The sequence below is a fragment of the Chinchilla lanigera genome, unplaced genomic scaffold (genome assembly GCF_000276665.1).
Source record: "Chinchilla lanigera isolate Chin_1 unplaced genomic scaffold, ChiLan1.0 scaffold00022, whole genome shotgun sequence".
Taxonomy (NCBI): domain Eukaryota; kingdom Metazoa; phylum Chordata; class Mammalia; order Rodentia; family Chinchillidae; genus Chinchilla; species Chinchilla lanigera.
Genome location: NW_004955423.1, coordinates 2,665,525 through 2,692,270, shown reverse-complemented (window position 1 = coordinate 2,692,270; position 26,746 = coordinate 2,665,525). Strand labels below are relative to the sequence as shown.

Here is a 26,746-nt window from a genome sequence, read left to right as displayed (position 1 = left end):
GGGCTGGGCAGGTGGCCTGAAATCACCTCTATAATATGCAGGGAGGATATGCAAAGAGAATAGTCTGCATAACACAATTTGAGGCAGTATCTAATGTTTTGGGGTCAGTGCTTCAGCTCTGATGTGTAATTTTTCATGCCCTGGGGAGTCATAGTCACTCTTATCTCAAGGCTTGATTCCTGACAACAGAGTGGAGGTGGCTCTCCTTCCCGCCTGGCTCACATATGCTTTATGGGAGCTATGGGTGGGGCAACACTGATCTGTTGCCTTGCTTCAAAGACTACACAAATCAGCGTGTCAGCTAGACCAATTTGCATTGCTTAAAGACAGTTCAGGGGATAAGGAAAAGTCCTGGCCTGCTATGTACATATCAATACATGAAAACAGGGCCAGGTTAGCGAAAATGGAGACAACTGCTCTTCTTTCGAGAAGAGTCATCCAGATGGTCCTTTACAGTCAATGTTTACTATTATGGCCCCCAAATGATGATTTTCTAATGTCATTCTTCTTCTATATTTACTAATTAGAATTCTACTATAAAGAGGAGCGTTCTCTTCTTTCCTCTTTTATTTATCTACTTATTGATTGTTGGCTATGGATTCTTACTTTACTCAGTGGAGTCTTCTGAGTTTTCAAAAGTACACATTAAATGTAGGAGATAAGAAGGGGCTGGGGATTTAGCTCAGCGGCAAAGCGCCTGCCTGGCATGCGCAAGGTCGTGAGTTCGGTTCCCGGTACCGGAGAAAAACCAAAAAAAAAAAAAAAAAAAAAAAAAAAAAAATGTAGGAGATAAGAAATCATAGATTTATATTAAAGCCATTATTACTTAGGCAAAGTTTATTCCGCAGGCAGCAAGAGGGAAGCTGTTAACTGAGGACCACTCATCTTAGATGCTTCTAAACAAGAGCGGTTTAACAGCCAAAGGCTCTGCAGTGAGGACTCGCTCGATAGGCAACATGAGTTATCACTACCAAGTTGTAGTGTTGCTCATCATCAGACATGATATCATATCCCAAAAATTCCATCCAAACAACCCATCTATTTCTCCACAACTAGCAAACTTGAAATGTTCTGGCAAACTCAAAAGGACATGATTTACAAATAGTAGGTAATATTTGGATCTTTCTATGAGATCTGGGTTCCAGCTTTTTAAAACAAAATACAAATGATTTCATTTTGGAGCTCACTGTGTCACATTCTCAACAAACAGCTCCTCATATCAGAAGTTAGGCATGTGTTATATACAAATATAATGGGTTCATGCATATTTATTTTGTGGTCAGAGACCACACACCCAGTGGCTATTTACAGTATTCATAATGTTCCTGATACCACAAGGAGGGTCTCAGAGCTGAAACCAAAGCTTAGGCCACACAGAGTATGGCTACAGGTCCTGCTGTGTCCAAGGAAGACATGGGTCTTGTTTGCTTCCTGTGACCGCTTGTGTATGTCATCCAAACATCCAAAAGTGTACAACTCCAAATGTAACACGTTGGGCTCTGTTATTATTTAAATGAAAAGAAGCCCTTTGAAAAGTTTTACGGCCATTATAACCTTTCCAAACAATGTTTGGAAAAGTTTTTTTAAAACTTACCAAGAAGTGTCTAGGGACCCCAGCGGAAAGTCTCTCTGTCTTCAAGTGCCAGACCAGGGGCTGCGGGGAGTTGAGCAGGAACACCACGGGCTTGTGGTGAATGTGGACTGAAGAGATGGGATTGAGGTGCAGTGTGACCTAAGAAGCAACAGAAAGAGGGAAGATCTTAGGACTGACTTTCCAACAAATCACTCAGCGCAGCACCTGGATATTTTTTCACTACTCACCACTAAGATGACCAAGTTCTAAGCTAGCTCCAGGTCTGCAAATAAGATATATCAGATCGAACTAGATGATACTGCTGATACTGGATCTTTATTTTCTACTACAATATGGTAATTTCGTACGGTTTAGCAATACTAATACCAACTAAAACATGACTCAGCTCCCCAAAGTGGAATACAGATAAATAAATAAAACACTTTTTAAATTCAAAAGTGGCAAAGACAGAATAAAAGTTACCTTCCCCTAGTACTGCTTAATCTTTCAAGTCAAATTAAAGAACAGAGTACCCTAGGGGGTCGGTTATCCCTTTAGACCTTCAGAAAAATGATCTTCTTCTCTCTCAGGTAAGCTCCAGTCTCTATAAAGTTGAGTTCTGCCAAAGAAAAGTGCTGAAAGCAAAGAGAAAGGGGCTGCCAGGGGCAGCTGCCAGTGCTGTCATCATCCCAGCTACTAAAGCGAAGGAATTTTCCAAAATGAAGCACAAGGAACACACAGAATAAACACTGATTGTATAGGGCCACCATAAACAAAAAACCTAAAAATGGAAGAAAGCTATGACTGTGGGAAGGAACACTGTGCTCAGTTCTGACAGAGGATCAAAGACTACTGTAGGTTACCATCATTATATCATCAAAGAGGAGCCAGAGAAAGTGGACTCAACAATGTTCTCTTGGAGCACATGATGCACGGTCAGCCAATGTGAACCAGAAAAGCAAAAGGTACAAAGAAATACTGCCTCGATGGTTTCATTCAACGGTCTCACACTAGCTTTCTGTTCAGAGAGGTGAGGCAAGACCTTGCAGGAACCACATAGTTAAGTAGATGGGTGCAAGTACAGAAGATTGTCACAAAGTAGTAAGAGTGGTAAAGGACGCCCTCCCCCCCCCCCACAGTTATAGCCATTCTGAGGAGTAATGGTCTGGCTCTATGATCTGACTGTAGATAATCAGAGACACACACTAAATGCTGACTATTTCAGCCTCTGTGACTGCTGGCCCACTTCAACCTCAGGATACCTCTCCCTACTTCTCAGGGACTGCCTATGTTCTCATGTCATAAATCAATAAGGTACCGATCTTTCAAAACCCATGCTTTAGGATATGGTAAGCAATCCCTAAATGTCAAGAGAATGTTTTCATCCTCTACTTTTCATATGCAGAAGTACTTTATTCTATTTGTACTTAGTACATAATAGTGTCTTGTTTGTTAACTGTTGAGTGTACATGTCTTAATTTCCAAACCAGACTGTAGGCAAAGACATCTTACATCATGGGTGTATAACATTTTGGCTTCCCTGGGCCACAAATAAAATATATAATATAGTTAATGTATACACAGACTATATTATACAGTATATTTTACAGTAACAAAAAATTTAATATTTTTATTATAATATTAAAATGAAATAACACAACAAGCCAATGTTTAATAATTAAACAAGAAAACATACATGTCTGATTAACAACAAGACACCTATCTTCATAGGCACATGCATGTGTAGGAAGATTGAATCACTGTTACCAGTAATTGTGCCTTTTACTTGCCAAGTCACACAAGTACATGTAATTCTGATACAAGCAAGTTTCGATTCAACTAACTGTGTGTGGTAGGCATGGCAGGTGGAGTTAGCACTGCACCTTGCGCTTCCCTACACAGTGTTCCCTCGTCACCTAGAGAGTTCATGCTCAAGCACCACACAACTGAGTTCAGAAAATATCACCACAAATCTCATAATAATGTTAAAAGCTTAAGATCTTGTGGAACTGTACTACTAGCTGTCCAGGGTTACGGGTTCGATTTGCCTGCTTTACATTTAATACTGTGCTTACCATAGCATGGAAAAAAAATCACAGCAAATTCATAAATTTATGGTACCTAAAAGGTTAACAAAAAGGTTTAAGATATGCTCCAACTGACTTAGCTAGCTAATCTGCAGAAAAAATACGAGAACATAAGAAAGACTCAAACTGTCATGAGCTATTTGTGCACACAGTTGGGATCATTCTTATACATGACATACGCATAATGCTAAATCAAAGTACCAAGTGAACTGTGATGTCAAATACAGTTACAGCAAAATAATCTATTCCTTGCTTGTACAGTCACACAATGCACTGGAGATGCCATCTGCATCCAGAAATAAGTGGAGTGATCATCACTGAAAACGAGAGAAGCAGTAGAAACAGAGCAGAGGCAAAGACAGAAACTGCAGCATTAAGTGAGTAAAAGGATGCATACTGTGAAGAGCACATACCACAAAGAGTGAAGAAAAGAGAAAACCATTACTTGGGCAAGAGTATCTGACAACTGCAGAACAACTCTCTGACTCACGAATAGCGTATGCCAGTAAAAGGTCTCCTTATGGATTCATTCCAAAACTGTTTATTGGGCACCAAAATAGCACAAAGAATAGCAGTGTGTATCTGCAGGTGTATACCAATAACATGTTTGTATGTTTGTGTTGCATGTTCTTCTGACGACTTTCTTTTCAGTCCCTAGGCATACGATTCTTAAAGCTCTTAGAGACACTAAAGTCTTGCTCAAGAGGTACGCTACAAGATAATTAAATACATATCTCAAATGAATGCAAACTTTTTTTAAAAAGCTTATGAAATAAGATGTATGAAACAGATACTGGTTCTCAGGTCCAAAATTTCCCAGATGGTCCACAGTGTCAAGGCCTGGCTCAGACAACCGAGGAAAGATTTCTAGGAGTTTCAGCTCTCTGAGCTTTCCTGGAATCAGCTCTCTTCAATATGTGGCAGTGTCTGGCCAAGATGAATCTCCTGACTCTGGCACATAGGTCCCAGGCAAAGCCCCAAAAGCCATTTGGCAAAGAATAATTCACACTACGATTGGGAAATTAAAAGAAAAATACGCAACACTTTTTTAGAAAGATCATTTGGCAGGGACAAAGAGTCCTGTGAGCACAGTCTCACCTAATCCCCCAGCAGTCTTCCTCCTCTATACAGTACTTCCTCTACTTACACATACCTTGCCAAAGGCGAGACAGAGAAACAACTAAAAACAATCAACAAAAGAATGAAGGTACAAAAGCTCCCAAGAATGTGAGAACATACCTGGAATATCTCAAAGGCTAAGGTGCCTAACTTCTCCCAGGCTGGAAAAAAGAAAAATGAAAAGAAAATCCTCTTCAGGAACAATTACAGCTCAGGAGTAGATGATAGGATCATAGAGCATCCTGCTGAGGTTTCTCCATGGTTAGATTTTTCAGAGATCATGGCCTAAAGACGAGAGCTGAGGCAGACTGCACCAAAGAAATATCACATGAAGTAGTGATACAAACGGTATCCACCAACTTCTTGCTTAGAAACCCAAACAGTGGCTTAAAGAGTTGACCCTCAATCCTTCATCAGATTTATACATAAAAATACATTTAATAGCTTAATCTGGAGCCTTCAAAAGCAAGGAAGATAGGGGTGACATGAGCTAAAAAGGGGTGTACCACACAGGAAGGGACCACCAGTCTCTAAATCAATGGTTTTGTTATCTTTGGGAGTCATAGAGCATTTGAGAACTCAGTGCAATATGAACCCTCTCTTCATATACAGACATACACAAAAAACCCCACATTACATAAAATTTTATAGACAGTGTCAAGAAAATACATTTACTTCAGGTCCCATGAACTCCAGGCTAAGCATCCATTTGCTCAGATTAAGCAACCAATTGTAAAGGGCTGGGAAGTTCTAATGGTAGAAATAGAAACAAAATGGTTCCATTTAATTAAACTAGAAACTCCATTTAATTAAACTAGAAAGCATACTCTGGTCTTGAGATGCCATCCTTCTGGGGAAAGCACTTAACAGATGACAACTCAGAACTACCCACCTGGGGTTTCTGTGGCCTATTCAAACCCATCATTTGACCACATACTGGTCCGTGAAGCCCAGCCGAAGACTTCCTGCTCTAATCACGTTTGTCTTAAACTACGCTGAATGCTCAGTCTTCCCGAGGATGTGAGAAAGTGCAAGCTGTCACATCTCACATGGAGCTACTGTCCCTCACACCCACAGCTCCTTTGCCCTAAAAGGAATGCAAACTGGTCTAATCAGTTCTACAACATCTATTTATACTAGGTCTTCTGAGATTACCTATATACCTCAACTAACATACTAGCTGTAAATTTATAAAGAAATTCAAAGTAAACCTTTTCTGAGTGTTTTTCTGGATACAACTGAATACAGCGTCGTCCAGAATCAAGGGTGCTCTGGGGAACATTAGGCCTCAGAATGGAAAGACAACATTCCTGTCTCTCATTTGGGAAGCATGTCCTTTCTCATACTATCACCAGAAAATAATACGAACAATATTCTCTGGACCTTTTCACGGTGAAGGCTTCTTAGTTTTCCAAGAATTATTAGGAAAAACCATATATATAGTTTATACAGTTTCAAATTCTCAAATCACTGCATGAAAATGAATTATGTACTTCCAGGAAGGGGGAAAAAACCCTACTCTCTTTAGGAAAATATCCCGTATAATTTTTTTAAATTTCCCACAATTCATAGTCCAGATGCAAGACATTCCTGACATAGAGATTTTAAAAGATTTCTTAATAGCAAGGCCCCTACTCCCGGGGTTTGTTAAAACAAACAAAAGCAAAGTGAGCAAAACAACTGATATGAGAGTCTAACAGTTATCCAATTTTGCTAATGTGTTAGTGAGGTTTCGACATTTCTGATTCTTAGAACAGCCCCTGTGGACCCATGAAGCAAAGAAGGCATCCAAAACACTACCAGAGAGACTTCTACTATCTAAAACAAGACCAAATAATGCTCTGAAATGGACGAGCCAATGATCCGTTTACACTAAGATAAAAAAAGAACTCCAACAGCGTGCCTATAACCAAGAGCCATAAAATCACAGGCTGATCTGTATATAGCCATCATCTGTCCCCTCTTCAGAGGTAAAGAGGCATCACTTGGCAACAATGTTGATAGTAACTGAAAACATCCTGAAGCTTGGCCTCCTGGCACCCACACATTACATGGACAGGGAGGCACAAACCTCTTTCAAGACACCAGCATCCCACACTTCCATCTCACTTCTAGGCCTTGTGACTTTTAGAAACTCAGAAGTGCAACTGACATCTGGGGATGGGAACAGTATCTAGTTAGTTCTACTACAATGTCTTAAAGGGTATTCTGGTCAGAGTAATTCCTACACATGACTTTTTTTTTTTTTTTTTGGCCATTGCTTGTCTTTCACCATTTGGGAATTGGTATAAAAAGATTCCCTTAAAATATTCTTGGAGGAGTAAATCTGCAGCTTTTAAAAATTTATTTATTTTTAATTTTATCTCTCTCTTAATTTCTAAAGGAACACCAACTAGCGTCCCTCCACCTCCCCAGGGAATCAACTGACATCCTCCTTGCTCTAGAGAAGCACCGGGGTCAAAGATTTCACACTGGCATGGTAGATGATACCAAGCTCTTTCTTAAAGGTTTCATCTTAAAACCATTTGCTATGCTGAGAGGGGCACAGTCAATTCCCAAATTAATCCCCCGCCCCCAACAAGAACATGATTCTGGATTCCCTGGGAGCTTCTGAAAATAATCTAATATGACTACAAAAGAGGAAATAAAATAAAAGTCTGACATTGGATGCAGAAATAAGTCTGCCTTCCCTGCTCCATATTTTGAATGCCCTGGAAAATTACTGGGAACTAAATTTGGGTTGGGGGTTGAGGGGCAAGAACTCATATAAACAGAAGAGTATTTATGAAACTATAGGTCATGACCTTCTAAAGGGGTCCTGGGAGCGCGGCAAGGGGATTGCAGGGACCCTGGGCCTCCCTTCCCAGAGCAGCCCACGGCTTAGCCACTGTGAGGAAGAGAGGCAGGGGGAGTAGAGACCCTGGATGCAAGTATGTGCTGGTGGAAAACACTGCTGGGGCCCTCAGCAGGACCCTACTAATGGCCAATGTGAGGACCTGGGCAGGTACTTTTCTACTGAGCTTCAGTACTGAGCAGAAGCCGTGTGAATATCATATATGTCACTCACATACCATCCACATCCTCCCAGGGTTCTGGCCTGATGTACACTACAGCCATGTTCCTAGATGACCCATAACGTTCAGCTCATAATGCACGATCTCCAGAGGAATCCTTTCCCATCCCTCAGGCACTACAGTTTAGACATCCGTCTTCCCTGACATATTGTAAAACCTTCAATGAGGCATGCTTCAAAGGCAGAAATTGAGTCACACTCATTTCTGCAACCTTGGACCTAGCACCAGGCCAGGCGTCTAGTAAGCAATCAACAAGTCTTCTGAAAAATGAATATAAGAAGCAATAAAATTTATCAGTGAAACTTAAATAATGGTTCCAAAGACATACTGTCCCGTTTTTCTGGCCAAAAGAGGGAACATCTAGAAAGAAAACCTTAACTTCATTATCAAGTTCAAGAGGAAACATTAAAACAGTCATGAAAAGCAAATAGATTATAATCACCAAAATGAATACTACAGGCTGCCTGGACCTATGTTGGAGAGGATTCAAAAGCCACATCCAGGCTTTGTATGAATAAACATCATGACTGTCATCCTCTTCTGTGTGTACAGGAAAGGGTAGAACAGCCTTTATATGTACAAGGTCTGTACAAGGTAAAAATGAAAATGCAAAGTTCTTCTCTAACAGTTATGCAAATTTAAATATGTATAATGTGAAAAAAATATTTTAAATATATTCTCTTTCTCAAGGCTAGATAACAGGAACTAATAATGTTTGATCAAACATTCCACTATTTTTTAAAGGCACAGAATTTTAAATGGTTTTCATTCAGGCAATACAGAGTATTAAAACAGTTAGAAATTGAAATTCTAAGCAAATTGAAGGAACACAACACTAAGGTGGGAAAATTTTGCTTTTGTCTTTTTTATATTCCCTTTCACTTTAATAAACAGATTCATTCCAATCACTTTATTATTGCTTCTAATATATAACCAAAAGCTCTATATAACTATGTGCACATTAATTTCCTCTCAATTCTACTTTTATAATGGGTTTGAAATTGTTTTCACTATCTGTTAAGTAAACCAGTTTTTATAATGTGTTTAGTAAACCACATGTTAGGAGGGCCTATGTGTCACTACTGTGGGGAATGGAATTTCAGAAAATCACTAGTGTGATCACCCAAAGTTGGTTTGGAAAACAGGCATAGCAAGAACCCACCTCCTATATAACCTGGGAACTGGAGTAATCATTTCAATCTCCCAACCACAATCAAGTGTGTCTCTGATACTTCATTGTAGAATCATAACCCCAGGAGCATGAGGGCCACAAGAACATAAGGCTCTGGGAGTCTGTAGAAATATACTTTCTTCTGGATTTCTACCAAGCACAGGATTGGCACAGGTGCAAACCAATCATTCCTTGAACTCCGCAGGCTCCCGTACATATGCGGATTAGGCTGAATTACTCTCTAAGGGAACTAATCCTGGTCAGGGAAGGAAAACCATGGGGATTCTGTGAAGTCTGGTTTCCTTTGACAGCTGTAACAAAAACAACTCCCAAAGTTCACAGTCCTGGCCCCCTCAGGGTATCCTGCTCCAGCCAGGTTATGATTTTAAGGAAATATTTTTAGAGGAACTTTAGTTTCAATATTACATGACCAGTCTTGATAGAAGGAGAAAAAGTAACTCAGACTAAACCACTGGAGAATCTGTGCAGGGGAGAATTTTCCTGAAAAATTCTTATTTTCTTTGATCAAATGTTCCACCGTCTTTTAGAAATATGGAATTGTAAATGCTTTTAATTCAGACAATAAACTGTGTCAGAATAGCCTCATGCACAAGGGGGTAAGTGCAGTTTGTAATGTTTCCATTAGCGCTTGGGAGTTTTACCTATTTTCCTCCACACAATTCACTTTCATCGAGCCCTGCAATGCCTTTTCAGGGTGAAGAACCTATCAGCAGGGAAAGCCAAGGGGAAGGCGTCAAAAGCTGCCTGTGGAATTTGTCATGTTGCAGCTGATAAGTGTCTAGAATGGAACAATATCTTCTTACAGCAGCCTTCAAAGGTTTAAATTTCATATTTTCTTGAGGCAGTTCAATACATATGTTCTGATTGGAAAGGAACACAGATATAATAAAGAGTAGGATACTTGGTAATGAAGTTATTATAGTTATTAACAGTGGTGGCGAACCTATGGCACACAGGCCGTAACCAGCTGTTTGTCATCACTGAAATCTCTAAAAGGTTTGCCATTGCTGCTCTATTACCTTAAGGACCCTTCAAGTGATTCTACTAAACAAAATGGAAAAAAGGAAAATAAAAAGTTAAAGAAATAAGCAAAAGATCTCAATTGTGTGAGGTCTGCACAATGATCCCGTGGACATCTCTTTACAAGGAAATCACAACTGAGGGTCATGGCAGGAACTTGGAGTGGGTTTTACCTCAGAATGAAATAAATGTAAATTTCAGCACAATCTAATGGATTTTCAGGTTATATAACTAGTACAAGACCAGTCATTCATTTCCCAGCAACAAGGCACTACAGTCCTGTCAAAGCTTTATGCACACAGTCTGCACATTTAAACCCTGATAAGTCAGTTCGTATGATTGGGAATTTGTGAGGGTAACTGAGCAACAGAAAAAGAGAAGATATAAATTATCTTCCATGTGAATACTTAAAAGTTTTTGTTTCCCACATGTGACATTGGGAAATATGAGGTTCCACATTAATATAGGGAAATACTAACTGTGCCTTAATTTTTATTTTTATGCCTAGTCTCATTTTTTAGACCTAAGATGAGTTTTCTACTATTTGAATTCTATTCAGTGTGATTAACATGGAAGACATTCAGATACTTGACTAAGCTGCTAAACAAAAAGAGGAGTGTTTGTATTTAAAGAGTAAAAATACTGCAAAGGCTTGGTCTCCCATGTAAATGGAAAAAGGTCCAACCTACCCTTTCATAATATGTTGCTAAAGAATTTTCTAATTCTGACCACAGTCAGGAATGTCCTAAAAGATATCAAGGTCATACTGCTTAAGCTCTATTTTCTAAGTTGGTCAAGCCACTAATGCTTATTAAATCAATAGCTCCTAGTTCTTTGTTTCTCATTTTAGTGAAACTAGCATGGTCTGTGATTCTGCCTCAGAACTCATACTTATACCACTAATAAGCAGTAATTAGAGCCCAAAAGAGAAAAGTAGAAGGGGTTGAGAAGTACATTACAAAATATTCAGGCCTTGGTTGTAAATTTAATTATGACAAAGTTACTAGAATATCATAGAAGTAGTTGAAATTCGGTTTGTGATGTTCAAGCAGAGAAAAAGAAGTCTGGTTCATAATATAACAAATCTCTCTATAAAAATGTTATTTAAAATTGGGCCAGGGATATAGCTCAGCAGCACAGCACCTGCCTGGCAAGTGCAAGGTCCTGAGTTCAGTTTCTAGTACCTCCCCCAAAAAAGAAATAAATAAAACATGGTAAAACCCATGCAATAAAAGATTAGTCAGCCATAAAAAGGGAAGAAGCACTAATACATGATAGAACATGGAGAAACCTTACAAACAAAAAGCAATGTGAAACAAGCCAGGCCAAAAGGGCATATGCTGTATGATTATATTGCTTTGAAAAGTTCAGAACCAACAAATCCACAGAATAGAAAGTAGACTGGAAGCTTCGGGGGCTGGGGACAGGTGAACAAAAAGTTACTACTAACTGGCATGGGGTTTCTTTTTTGGGTGATGAAAAAGTTCTGGAGCAAGATAGTGGTAGTGACTGTACAACACTGTGAATATACAAATGTCACTAAACTATACACTTTAAAATAATTGTATCAGGGTCCTGCAGAGAAACATAACTATCTTATAGAGAAGGCCCCCAAGTTACTGATATACATTCAGTTAGAAATCATACCTCAGCTGGGGTGAGACAGCACTGGGGATTGAAGCCAGGTGCTTCAAACTGAGCTACATCTCCAGCCCCTTTTTTATTCTTATTTTGAGACAGGACCTCATTAAGTTTGCTAGGATGGGCTCAAACTTGTCATCCTCCTGCCTTAGCCTCCTAAGAGGTTGAGATTATAGGCATGTGCCACCACACCCAGCTCTTGGTTTGAATTTTGAAGGTTGATCTTTTCCCAGGCTGATGAGATGTGGCACGATGCTCTCTGGTGATGCTGGGCAGTGGCAGAAAGCTGCAGCTCCCAGTCAGCCACAAGATGGAGGGTAACAGCCAATACTAAGAACAGCTGTTACTGAGCCGATGTTCAGTAGGTTAGGTGCATTAAATGCATTTTCAGCTTACAGTGGTCTCAATCTTGTGATGGATTTACTGGGATGTAATTCCATCCTCCTAGAGGAGCATTGGTATAAGAGGGATTTTATTGTGGGAACTCATTCATAGGACTGTGGAGGCAGCAAAGTCCCATGATGTACCACCTACAAGCTGGACAACCAGGAGAGCCTGTGTGGGCTCAGTGAGCTGGCTGGTGCCTGCCAGCACTGAATGTAGGTCTTCCTTACTGTTTGTGATGCTCATGAACTCAAATGCTAACCTCTTCCAGGAACACCCTCACAGACACATCCAGAAATAATGTTTACCAGTTACCTAGGCATCCCTTAATCCAGTCAGGTTGACATCGAACATGAACAGTCACAAGGGTAGGTTTTCACATTATGTATATTTTATGACAATGAAATGCAGTCTGAACTTTCATACAAGACAGAAGACCAGACCAATCTAGTATAAAAGAAAATTTTTTTAGAAAAGACTTTCATCCAGTACTCCAAGGAATTCATTGTTATCTTAAAAGGCTGAAAAGGCACATCAATCCTCAAGGCTTTGGATCCAAAGCATCCAAAGCTTTGCCATACACTAAGCAAGCTTCAGCCCAAGCACCTGTGCTTCCTATGCATTTTTTTCATTTATTCAAGCAGCATTTGTTAAGTTCCTTTTACAGTTTATGCCCGGCACTGGGTCAGTTACTGACAATAGAAAGGTAAGTGACAGGCCACCTATCCTTCCTCACCTTGCTCACAGTCCAGCAGGAAGACACACACACAAAGGGCAGATTTCAATACAACACTGTGACGGTGCTGGATATATGGAGAGGAAGAGGATGTCAGGAGTAGGGGACACAGCTTGAGCTGGCATAGGTTTCCCATACAAAGTGACCTAAACTGCTGCTAGGAAGCAGGCTAAAATCTGTCACCATGACAAATTTCCTTCTTCCGCATAATTTCTGAACAACTTGGATTGGCCAGATGACCAATTATCAGAGATATTTTAGGGATAAAATTCATAAACCAAGGAGAATCTGGAGAGTGATCACTAAGTTCCCTCTGACCCTAGAATCTAGTTTTTCACTGACTTCATTATGAATTCGTTAAACTTTCAGAATCTCTTCACTGCTTTCCCATTTCACTTCTTCTCTAAAGATGTTTCCTCAGTCTTCTAAAATCCGTGTATTGTACTTGGTAAAGTCCTTGAGAATGTTTCTCAACAGTAATTTTGTCAAAAGAAAATGATGAGCTCTAATAAGGAAGTGATGACAGTTCTTCAGTATTTCCGAAAGAGTTTGGAAACCTGCTATAGATTGAGGTCGTCCCTGTCGGTGTCGGGGAAATGTGAGTCTTAGGGAGCTTGATGTGTCTTGCTTCTGAATTCAGATTCTACAATGAACTAGTTTTGAACAAGCTGTTTTGCTTCATAAAATATTAAATTAAATTTCTCCCAACCTGAAAAGAGGCCAATAACACTAAAAATGCTGAGGTTAAATAATTTATATTTATTGTAAGGTTAATTATTTATAAACTCTAAAATATAAGGAAAATGTTACCATTATCTCAAAGAAAGATAAGGAGTTACATTTTCCAGATGACTTCAGATGAACACCCCTTGTTTAAAGACAGAAACCAGACAAAGGCTGTTAGTGACACAATCTAGCCATCAGTTTCCACATCCTTAGGCAAACTTTCTAACCAGAGCTGACAACTAGCAAAATTGTGTGATATTTGTTTCCTCTTCTATTAATTTTCCACTCACCATGGAAGGCTCCCAGTCAGTACCAAGAAATGAAATATGGATGAAAAAAATGAGTATGTCTGTCTTGGGACAAATATCTAGTTGAGCAAAGGGTTCTCACAGTGGCCTCAAACTACTCTAAGAACGACTTAGAATCTAGACTGATGGGATGGAGTCTCCCTGTAGCCCCAGCACTCTGGGAGGCTGTGGCAGGACAGTCACAAGTTTCACCCCAGCCTGGGTAACTTAGCAGAATTAGCAAGACCCTGTCTCAAAACAAAAAATGTAAAACACCTGGGGATGTATCTCTGTACAAAGGCCCTAGGTTCAATTCCCGGTACAAGAAAGAAAGAAAAGGGAAAGGGAGAAACGGGAGGAAAGGAGAAGATCTAGAATCTAATGGACCACCTTTTGATCAATACCTTATCCCTTAAAATAGAATCCATAAAGTGAAACGTGACCATCAACATAGTGTAATGAATGACAGTGGGCATTGCTGGACCCCTTGTGTTCAACTCCAACTCCAATAGCTCCCTCAGCTGTATGACTTTGGGAAAGTTGACTCACCCCTCGGTCCTCACCCTCCGTTTCTTTGATTAAAAAGCATGATGAGTACCTAGCTTTCTGAGTTATTATGTAGAATAAAAGTTAATCTGTGGAAAGCCTTAATCTGATTGTCCCACAATTAAAAATTAATGCTTCGCTACAGACAGGTTCTCAACTTTCCCCTACAATGATCAACCTCTTGTAGTCTTCTCAGACTCTTTTGTTTCTTGGAAGCATCCTCCACTCACTACCCCAGAACCCCTCTAAACCACAGTTGTTTATAAAGTGGATACACTGCTGTACTGTGATCTGCAAATTTTCAAAGGTGAACTACATGCAAATTCAGCAAATTTTATTTTTCAACCCTTTTTAGAAAGAAGTAGAAGTACATATCAACAAATTAAATTCAAGGTTCATATTTTAACATAGGATTTGGGGGCTGGAGGGGGCTAAGGATCCAACCTAGGGTCTTGCACTTGCTAAGCAAACACCTACCATTGAACTACACCCCCAGTCCTCACATAGAATCAGTTTTGTTCTTTTCACAGGAAAAAATAAAAACATCATGCTTTTTAAAAAACCTTCATGTTATCAGTGCTCCCAGAAGGAAGCTCCTTCCAGCAAATGCTCCTGACCTATGTCCTACTGACCCTTCTTTTACAGTATTTACCATCCACTGCCTTATATTAACTTCATACCTAAAAAGTATCTCAGAGGAAGTGCTAGAGTTTGGATGATGAATGTCCCTCAGGAAGCTTGGCCCACACCCTCGTCCTGAACCATCCTCTCTCTGGACACAGACAAGCCCCATTAGGCTTTGCCTTTGCCGTCACTCTTTCTTCTCCCCCTGGCAACTCTACAAACTTCCTCCATCACTCTCCTAACTCTCGCACTGATCATATCATAGCTAACAACAGTTCCACGGCTCCCTTAACTCTGCCTTTCACTGGACTTGGAGATGCTTCAAAGGTCCTATGCGATTTGGAAAAAGGGTAAGAACAGGAGCTGTTAGTTTTTAAATTCAGCAAATTTAGTGGCACTACTGGGAGACACTATAGATCTTTAGGAGACAGTGCCCAGGGAGGAGTCCTTAGTTCACTGGAGGCAAGTCCTCAGGAAGGACTGTGGGACCCGTCTGTCTCTGTCTGTCTGTCTGTCTGTCTCTTCCTCTCCCCCGCTCTTCCCCTCTCTACCCCTCTCCCCATTTCTCCCCCCTTCTCCCCCCCCCCTTTCTCCCCCTCACTCTCCCTGCTTCCTAGCTCATAAGGTGAGTGGTTTTCTCTACCATGTGGTCCTGCCACAATGGCTTCCCAAAGCTAATTAATCAAGGCCTGGAGATTATGAGCCAAACTAATGCTTTTCTCTTCATAAGTTGATTCTCTCGGGTATTTCATTATAGTGACAGAAAGTATACTAACACAGGAGAGGCTGGAACTTGTCTTTTCTTCACCTTAGAGCCTGGTTCAATATCTGGCACTTGGAGGGAAGCATATAAATATGTAATGAATGAATAAATGAACCAACAAACACTTTCTAAAATAAAATTTAATCTTTTCTAAGACCTACATTTTCTTCCAAGTTGACCAGCGTTCCCTGTAACCCAATCCTTTGGGTCACGCTGCCTTCGTTCCTAAATTACAGGCACTTTGACCGCGTGGTTAAGAGCAGTGACTCAGAGCCAGACTTTAGGCTGGAATCTCAGCTCTCCTCTTACCAGCTTTAGAGCCTTGAGTATGTTAAAACTCAGTGAGCATCAGTTTCAACATGGGGATGGTAATTGTGCCTATTACATCAAATGTCAGAGGATTAAACATGTCATTTGTATAAGTATTTAGAAGAGTGAGTGGCACACAGTAAGTGCCTATAAGTGGTAGCTATTATTACATCTACCCTCTAAAACCACCACTGTTTTACTCTATTCCCTTGATTTGTACAGAAGGAACTCTTGTCTATCCGGTCCTCCAAGCTCAGGTTTCAGCTTTCCTCAGGGTCCTCCCAGCCAGTGCTTGGCCCACACCCTCCTCCTGAACCATCCTCTCTCTGGACACAGACAAGCCCCATTAGGCTTTGCCTTTGCCGTCACTTTCTTTCTTCTCCCCCTGGCAACTCTACAAACTTCCTCCATCACTCTCCTGACTCTTGCACTGATCATATCATAGCTAACAACATTTCCATGGCTCCCTTAGCTCTGCCTTTCGCTAGACTTGGAGATGCTTCAAAGGTCCTATGAGATTTGGAAGAAGGATAAGTACGGGAGCTGTTTGTTTTTAAATTCAGCACATCCTGAATGAGATGCCCTGTTTCCACATATTTGTTGACACAAACTGATTGCTGTTGGGCTGGCTACAAGCTCGGTGAAGACCTCCACCAGATACCACACCAAAAAGGTCGAGACAGCTGCAAAGGTTCCCGTTTCCCTGGAGATGGGAGTTTCATGGAAGGCTAAGAATCACCACAGCAACCAGACTACAAAAACAGTCCATGGGCTTCAGCCTCAAAACTCTGGTAAAGCAATTTGTAGCCTGTGTAAAGCTGGGGCACAGAAGTTGAAAGATGATCAAAGTAAACACAGCTCCTCAAGCACCATTTTGTTGTGCTGATTTCAAGGCATCAAGTCACAGCATCAAAGTTCCGTTAGGAAAGATTCACATCAAGTGCCAGGGATTTGCTCGGCTGAGCTGCCTGCTTCAGTGTGAAGGTCTAGAGGGAAATTCATAGCACATTTTCCAAAACAACCATTTCAAATTTGCTCTATGAGCAGACCAGGGTAAAAATGTATGCCACTGCATCAAATTACTCTCCCCGTGGTAGAACAGCTGTTGATCCCAACCTCAGATTTAAGAAAAAAAGAAAAAAGAGTGGGTGATTTTTCTAATAAAATATTAAATAGTCTTTATCCCACGCTGACCTTACAGTTTTAAGAAAAAAAAGCTAAACCTCATTAAACACTAAGTGAGAAAACGACACGTTCTAGAATCTCCGATTTGCCATTCCAACTCATACTCTAATTTAAGTAGCAAATAAGAAACTACAGTGTTATCTCTACACTATATGGAAGCAATAACTACAAAGTATAGCAATTTACAAACAGAAATTTTATCATGGATCTATAAAAGCCTTTGATTTTTATTAGTGTGATAAATTGTTAACCATGTTAACTATACTTGAAGAGACAGAATTTTTTTTTAAAGGAATGCAAAGTGGTTCACCTAAGTAGCCTTACTACATTCTCCATGAGAAAAATATTCAATTCCCATTAGTAAGAATTTATTTAAAAACAAACAAATCTCAAATTTCAATTATACAAAGGATGATTAAAATATATGGTACAAGTTTCAACTTTTTAAATGATTACAGTAAAAGAAACATTGCTATTCATCGCCCTGATAAAACTTTGCTTTGAACACTATTATCACATCGTTCTTGCCACTTTCTGATCTACTTTTTGTTTGTTTGTTTGTTTTTCCGGTACCGGGAATCGAACTCACAACCTTGCGCTTGCCAGGCCGGCGCTGTGCCACTGAGCTAAATCCCTCTTGCCACTTTCTGAAGTCCTCTTTCATGAGACTTTACAAGTCATAATAAAAAATATAATGAGTGCTGCTGCTGTGCGCCACCCAATGGAAAGGTAGGCCCATAAAAATGTTACGGTGTGCCCTCATCCATCTTATTCACTGGATCTGCAACCATGGTTCCTGCCCAAAGTCAAAATGACCATAAAAGACAACCATTTTGAATAGGTTCAGGACATCAGAACTATGTGCTGCTCATCACACTCCTCCTGTACAGTACACAATACTGGGTACTGCTTCCTGGATCTCGTCTGAAGACACAGTACACTTGCACAATCGCTAGAATTTCAGCAGGACGGCCACTGAATCAGCAGATGGTCTGCTAGCCACACAAGTTATTGCCCCTTAGGTTCACTGGACCAGCAGTGCACAAAATATAAGGAAAAAATTAGTAACATCTAACACCTAATGCTTCGCAAGAATCAATGACAAGGTCACTCCATCTTTTCTAGCTTCTCCCTATTCCATCATCAGGTTAACAAGTGTGAAGTTACTAACCTAACAAGGAAAAGAGGTTCTTATTCTTACGTTTTGTGCATTTATTAATTCTGTAGATAACGATAGTTATTTTGTATAAGATACTTTGTTAACTCGATCTTTCCCGAAGTGCAGAGATACCTAATAATTACTTTACATATAACCTATCTATCTATTTTTCTGAGTACTGGATGTTGAAAATAAAGATTTTGGGGTGAGGTTTTTTTCTCAGTGAGACTAAAAGAAAAATATTAGATAAGTAATAAAGTAGTATGTGAATTCTGTACAAACTGTGACTGAGTGTGTATAATTTGCATTTGGAAAAGACCCCTAAGTAACAAAAGAGGTCAAATGTGAATCAGACAAAGGACTTGTCCTCAAGAAGACCTCAGTCCTGAGGGTAAACATATACACAGATGCAGACAACCCTGTGAGGACTCTCAGCTAGGCCCTGAGGTAAGCAGGACAGGGAGAGGCAGAAGTGTGATGGGAGCCAAGAGCGGGCAGGGAGAGAGCCTCAGCTAAATATCGGGGTGATAGAAGGAGCATAGTAGGGCTGAGCAACATTACACTCAAGATGGAGCTGAGAAGATATGAAAGAGAATAAAGAGAAAGTTACAAACATAAACTGGGGTCACCCTACCTAACTGGGGTAAGCAAATAAAGAATAACATATAATACAGTTTCAGAGATGTGGACCATGACTTGCTTTCTGATAAATAATGGGTACATTAACTTCTAGCATTTTGCCACTTAATTAATCACATTAGGCCTGGGGATACAGCTCAGTGGTAGCTGGCATGCACCAGGCCCTAGGTTCAATACCCAGCACTGCCAAATTAATAATAATGATTATGATATTATTATATTAATACATTCTGTACACTTCATTACCTAACTTACTTGCTCAATAGAACATACATCATTCATCTAAAAATGTTTTAATCCCATTTTATTTAGGATCCCCCTCCAAGTCCTCTATGATGCCCATTTAGATTGTTACTGAATTACCAAGGAATAGCTCACAAGATAAGACTATGAAACTTTAGTCCTCAAATAGCTCAGTGGCACAAGCGCCTGCCTAGTCCTCAAATACAAATCTCTGACTCAAGACTTTTGTTCCTTAGCTTTGCCACCAGGTCATAAGTTATGGGCATATTTTAATCAAAAATAATCAAGGATCAAGCAAGTGAGCTTCAAACCTTGCACACTTTTTTTCTTTTTAGAAGAAATAATGCACAGTACCTGATAATTCTGGTCCCAGTAATAGTATTCTATGCAAAAATCCATTAAGCCTACCCATAGGGCTTTACTATGTAAAAAAAGTAAGCTAAAGTATCTGTCCCTCTACTTCATCTGTACTCTTCAAAAAAAAAGGAGGGTGGTATAAAATTTTAGAGTAAAAGCAGGATAGTCTGATTTCCAGAAAATCATATATTTTCATCCTCAGTAAAAAGAAGTGAATTCTCTGTGCCTGAGAAACAGAGGAAATTAGCTTTCACTATAAACCACAAATACTGGTGCATTCCAATCTTGCCTTTCTCCTAGTGTAAGATGCCTGACATCATTCACTTAAAAAAGAAACAAACATGTTTTGCTGAAGTATTTAGTGTGGGCTACACTTTTGCCACAAATAAAAAGGATAGATCAAATCTGCATGGCTATGGATAGCTTTAAAGTCTAGGGCTCTTTGAGCAACTGATAAAGTGAAGTGAGTCTTCAAGATAGACAGATTCCTAAGAACAGATGCAGCTTACAAGGAAGAAGAGGCTGATGTGACAGAATCATTAATTTCACAAATGCCAGGTCACACTAGATGATGTGTGTATTCGATTAAAAGGAACGACTGACAAAAGGTTAACTTAACCTGCCAAAGTAAATACAAGTGAACAAAACAGAAGATCTTTCTTCTTTCAAGTGAAAATATCCTAAAATATCCTAGTCTTATTTTTCAGACTGGTATGAACATGTTGAACAGAATTTCTTTCCTTGCTTTTCTTGTTTTTTTAACTTCAACTCTGGGGCAGTCTGTGTCCTCTAGTCTTTTACATTTGGTAGAAGCAAAACAAATCATGAAATACTCAAAGATAATCCTAAGTGTAAATCATGATTTATGAATTCTGTCAAAATAGGGTATGTTGACAAGATAAAAGACAAATTCATTTATTTGCTTTTGCTAATTTTTCTTAGATACACTTAACAAGAACAGAGCTGTTTGCTTTATAATGAACCGCAAGCAAAATGGCAAATTTTTCTATTTTGTTCCTTCTTCCTCCCTTCCTTCCTCCCTTCTTTTCTCTCTCTCCCTCTCTCTCTCTCTCCCTCCCTCTCTCTCTCTCTCTCTCTCTCTCTCTCTCTCTCTCTCTCTCTCTCTCTCTCTCTCTCTCTCTTTGTTTCTTTCTGGAGCCAGGGTCTTGCTATGTAGTTCAGGCTGGCCTTGAACTCACTATGTAACCCAGGCTGGCCTTGAACTCATGGCAATCCTCCTGCTCCAAGCTCCCAAATGATGGGATTACAGGTGTGTGCCACATGCCAGCAAAGTTTTCTATTTTCTATTGAAACATATACTTTCTAATATATCAAAATAGGATTTCTAAAGTAAGAGTAAATGCAAACACCACACTGTCAGGTTCTAAAAGCACCATTAACGTGGCATAAATCTTCCTTAAGAAGAACAAGACAAGCTCTTGGTTAAACTATAAATCATTAGCCTGAAAACAAGTTTCAGCCATCATAATTCATGCATTTGGTGACTGGGAATTCTTTCAGGGCAATGGGCAATGTGCCATGGGCACTGCTGAGCACACGTATGGAGTTATAGAGTCCCCTTATTACTTCCCCATTGTTTACTTCTTCCTGTCTTTCTCCCCTTCTCCTCCAAGTACTTGATTGGCTGCTTCAAAAGCAAAGAAATGGGGAAAAGAGTGAAATTTGAACCAACGAGTGGACTTGGTTATCATAAGAACACTGATAAAAGTCTGAAAGGAACACCTAAAACCCAAAATGAAATGTATATATAATAAAATCATGGACTTTTAGGGATAGAGATTTTAGCAGTATTCTAGTCCAGATGGTAACAAAATTGAAGCCCAAAGAGGTCATAACTTTCCCAAATTCCACAGCTGGTTATAGCATCCCTCAGACTAGAACCCAAGTAGTCATTCCAATAATCTAGCTTCTACATACCAGCTAGTGGAACCATCCACCTGAGTTAATTCTCTGTTACTGGGAACAGGGATTCCCTAAATCTTCAGAACTCAAGATTACCTCTGAACCACTGGATAAGCACACAGAAACATCAGAAATTGCCAGAAAACCAACCTCTCCCCCTGTACAGCACCCTGCAATCTGACTCTTGAGTAATCTCATCTTCCACCACTATCCTCCAGCCACACTGGCCCTCTCACCTCCAAACAAGCTGCCCTCAAGCACAGGACCTTGCCATATCTGGCGTCTTCTTCCCCAGATCTCCTCATGGTTTGATCCTCTTCACCTCTCAGGTTCAAGTGCACCTCCTCAAAGCAGCCCTTCCCAACCACCGGCTCCTCCCGTCACTTGAATACCCAGGTCCCCTGTCTTCAAAACCACCAGAAGGGCTGAAACTTCCATATTTAGTACTGTATCCCCAATCCTGAAACAGTGCCTTCCATGAATAATTAAATGAATTAATCTGTAAAAGGTAAAGAAAAGATAAACCAACATATGGGGTGAGTCTATAACTTGGTGCCGGAAAGTCCTTTCGTTTACATTTTTATAAAAGTGAAGGGAAAAGAAAACAGAAAGCCTATTGGCTTCTAGCTAAAGCATATCTCCTGGGCACTCTGCTAAAAGATCATTGCCAACAAAACAAAAATAACCAGCCTTCAGCCATAAAATATGGAAGAATTCAAGATCAAGTCAGAATATATTTCAAAATTCACCTGATTCTGCCAGCAGAAGCCCTGCAGTGCTGAATTTTGGGCACGTGAATGATACATTGTTTTACTGAAACATTTTCCAAGATTTCTTTCCAAATTCAACTCCATGATCTTTTTTCCCTAAAGGGCAAAACACTAACCTGTTTCCAAGCTACTTAGTAATATTTTGGCAGAGATAATCCAGTAAAAAGAGTTGTTTGTATAGAACAGAGTTATCGTTAATAACAGGGTACCCCAATCTGTTCCTCTGAGCTCCTCACCTATAGATGCCAACCCAGCTATTGACATTTAGTTCTTACTAGACGGCTGTTTCATGGCAGCATCTAAGACTTCCCTCCAATATGATTAAGTCAACAACACCAGAAACAATATTTAACTCATACTTAAGAAAAGCAAAGAGGGTGATATAAAAGCAAGGGGGAACCAGCTATCCATTTTATCTTTTCTACCTTTGACGACTTCTCAAGGTTAAGCGTGTCAAGACTACCAGTGCCTGGCACTGAGCTAGACAAATATCAGATGCTTAGCAAATAATGACTTTAAGATTGAAGAAATGTCTATAGGTTGCCCAAAGCCACACACAAGGCACATCGACTCCATCTAAGGAGGTATGCTGTGAATTCCAGTCGAGCTCTACCAATTACCTCCTCATTTGTAACCCTCAGTGGAACACTCTGTCTCTCTCAGCCTCCATTTCCCTACCTGTTTTTACAGGTAGCTCTCTTTTTGAGAGCTAACAACACCTCCCTTGTTTGAGTGTTGAAACAGTGAATAAAAGCAACGAAGAGCTTCCCAAGCAGCTGAAGTCCCAAGGTTGGGAAGTAAAGCTAGAGATTTCTCACAGTCTGTAGCTGGGAGGTTGGGGAACATTTATCTTTAGAGGCCTACCGGTGTTAAAGATGGTGTCAATTTATCCAGCTGTAAGGACCTGAACTAGTACAGCTGAACACCCATTCTCCCAGCATAAGCTCCAACAGGCAAGACCTGCAGAAACCAGCTGTCACAGCTGCCAAAGTACTTGCTGTCCTTAAGATCTTTCATACTCTTCAACTCGGCTGTTTCATTTACCAGTCTCCTCCTCTAGTCTTGGAAAATTCTGCCTTCACCCCCGAGCCAAACCACATCCCTATTTCAAACCCCTCCAAATTCTCACCTCCAATAACCAGTGCCAGGTTAGTGCACCTGGCTCCAATTACTCTAACACCAAGCTTTACTCCAGCCTCGGCCACTTCTAACATGCCTGATTACTTAGTGTGTTTATCTCAGTACAGCTGTGGTTGATTAAATCTATTTGTCTAAGTTTCTATCATGTGTGTTTAGGGCCATGCTCTGTTTCTAGGTCTCTGTCCTTTCTGTTCACAGGAGATATTCTTTGTCCCTGCGATGTACAGAGGATCATGAGCTCTCAAGGCTGCTTCCTTCCTCACTCCCACAATGCTTTGCACTGGCACACAGACCACGAAGGCTGCACCGCTGCCTGGTTCTAATTTACGGGGGGGGGGGGTTCATTCCACAAACTGACATGATTATTTCCTCTAATCTTCCATATTTGAATAAATAAGAGAGATTCATGCATATGCTCTGTCCTGATGGAACAGTAGAGCTCTTTGGAAAGTCATGAAATTCTTACTGTGCAAGGTTGTGAGATCTAAGCAATGAAATGCAAAAACATTTCCCCAAGTATTTACAGGCCAGATTGGCCCCCAGACCTGTAAATCCTACTTAATCCAGGGTTTTTTTAATAAGGCATCACATACCTTAACTGACATTTCTGCTATTCAGTGGTTCCTTAGTCTACATAGGGTTTCTTTAAGGTTATTTTCTAGTTAAGCAAGTCCTAAAACACTTTCAACTCTAATTTTCTATTGGTAATTTTCACTAATTGTACATTAAGCTGCTTTTCACATTGGCAACCTATACTAACTGCATTAAAAGTATATCCACCTTTCCCAATGCAGACCCAGAGAACAATAGCACTGAAAGAGAGTTCACTCTTCTCAACTTGTTTAGCAAGAAAAGAAACTGAGATGCATGGCTCGACACACTTGCTCAAGTTTAAATGAAAAACATGGTGTCGATGGAGGACTAAGTCCTGAACTGGGACTCACAGTCCATCACTGTTTTTTTTAATACCTTGAAACCCTGATTTAAGCATCATATATACCAGTATCAATAACTAGGTTCTAGAAAATAAAATCAGTGATAAATTTCCAGATACAAAGTGGTTAGACTTAACCTGTTTGCTAAAGCTAATGTGTTGCACCAACATATTAATTGAGACATTCAAGCATTTATTTAGCAAATACTTGAGTGCTTACTGTATGCTGGGCACTGTTTTCACAGCTGGAGATAGTGAACAAAATAAAACATCTATCCTCAGGTATGTTCTAGTTAAAGAGACAGAAAATAAGCATATTTAAAAGTAAATGAATATCAGGCACTGATATGGGTTATTTTTAAGAAGTCAAATAGGATCCAGAGATTGTGTGGGTGTTGGGGGGGTTACGGCTGCTTTACTTGGGGTGGTCAATGAAGGCCTCTCTGCAGAGGTAGCAGCAAGGGCAGGACTGGCTACAGGGAAGGGCTGGGCCACATGAGTAACTGGGAGAAATGCGCCAGGCAAAGTGAGCAGCCACAGGAGGGGTGGCTGGACATCAGCGCTAAGTATGACTGAGTGCCCGAGACATGGTAAGATGCTGGGGAAGAGGCTGAAAGATCTTTCAGAGATCTGGGAAGGACTGTAGACTTTCTTCTAAATGCAACGGAAAACCACTGCAGGAAGCTCAGCTGGTGAATTTCATGAATGGGCTTAAGTTTTTAAAGAATCATGTTGGCTATTACATAGAGAATAGATCTTACTCACCAACAACGCTAGTAGCTGACAGCCAGCTGCTATTCTAACCACTTGTCACTTTTAATTATTTCACTGTCACAGCAACCCTATGAAATAGACTCTATTCTTATCCCCACATGACAAAATGAGGCACAAAGAAGTTAACTAACTTGCCCGAAGACACACAGCTCATAGAGTTAGGCTTCCACTTGGGCACTCTACCCCAGATTCAGCACTCGTGTAAGGCTGGGCTACAGGTCCGCTGGGTCTCCAGTAAAAAATGTGATGGTGGCTCAGGCCAAATGTGACAGTGGTGGTCAAAGGTGGGCAGATTCAAAATATATTCTAATGGTGGGACAAACCGGATTGGATCTGATGCCTGAGAAAACACAGAAAATCATAGATAATGATAAGATGTTTGGTCCTGGCACCCAGATGCCTTGTACCGAGATGGGGGACATAAGGAAGGAGCAAACTGTAGATAGGGGGCTGTATGGATAATCCCCTTAATTAAGGAAAGATAATGTGTTCATTTTCTGTAGGTGCTATAACAAATTACCTAAACTCCCATGGCTTAAAATGAAAGAAATTTAATTCTCTCACAATTCTAGAGGCTGGAAGTCCAAAATCAGTATTTTGGGGGCCAAAACCAAGATGGCGGCAGAGTTGCACTCCCTCCAGAGACTCTAGAGGAGAATCCGTTCCTTGCCTCTTCCAATTTCTCATGACTGTTGGTCTGCCTTGGCTTATGACCTCACCCCTCTAAATTACAAAGCCTTCAAGATCACAATGTCTTCTTCTCTTCTATTTACATCCTCAAATCTCTTTTTAATAAAGTTATATGTGATGGTATTCAGGGGCCACCCAGATTATCCAAGAAAATCTCATCATCTCAAGATTCTTACTCATATCCTGGAAAACTACATCCGTATAAAGGTGACATTCACAGGTTTGGCAGTTACGACATGGACATATGTTTGGGGCCTACCACAGTTAAGTATGAGAATAAGAAAATCCACAGGTATAGATAAAAAGTTAAGACACATTTCCCTCTTCTACATGAGAATCTGATCTTCTGTTAACTCTTAATTCTATAAGCCCCATAACCTGGTAAAATGCTATATCAACTATAATACAAATCAACTTACTTATTTGGAGCTACAAAAAATTTTAAATATCTGATAGGTGTAAGCAATATGTGTGGGGTTCCCGGAAAGCAGTAGTTCAGTGGATACCACAGAAACTATTCCCATAGCATAGAACAGTGGTGGCGAACCCATGGCACACATGCTGCAGCAGGCTATTTGGTATCACTGAAAGCTCTAAAAGGTTCACCATCACTGGCATAGAGCATAGTAGCTTTTTGGCTCCTGGGAGGGTATAAGGCTTTTAAACTAAGGACACACACCCACGTAGATCTCATCTCCTGGCATCTGAGAAATCAACTAGACAGCTCCTGTGGCTATACAAACTGACGTACAGATATCCAAAGGCACCCCCCGAAAAGAAACACCACCTGCCCAGGCCACAAGTTGCAGTCTTTGGCCTATAGTCTTTGGAACAGTCTGACGCCACCTGTG

General features: G+C 40.3%; 1 protein-coding gene across 2 annotated transcripts in view; it reads right to left on the bottom strand.

The window, feature by feature from the left end:
* The window catches only part of Tgfbr3 (transforming growth factor, beta receptor III), a 191,503-nt gene that overhangs the window by 73,083 nt on the left and 91,674 nt on the right, over positions 1–26,746 (bottom strand). For both annotated transcript variants that reach the window (XM_005385063.2, XM_005385062.2), the window contains one exon: positions 1,595–1,732. In XM_005385063.2, coding sequence (XP_005385120.1) covers positions 1,595–1,732 — 138 coding nt within the window. The remainder of the gene's footprint in view (positions 1–1,594; positions 1,733–26,746) is intronic.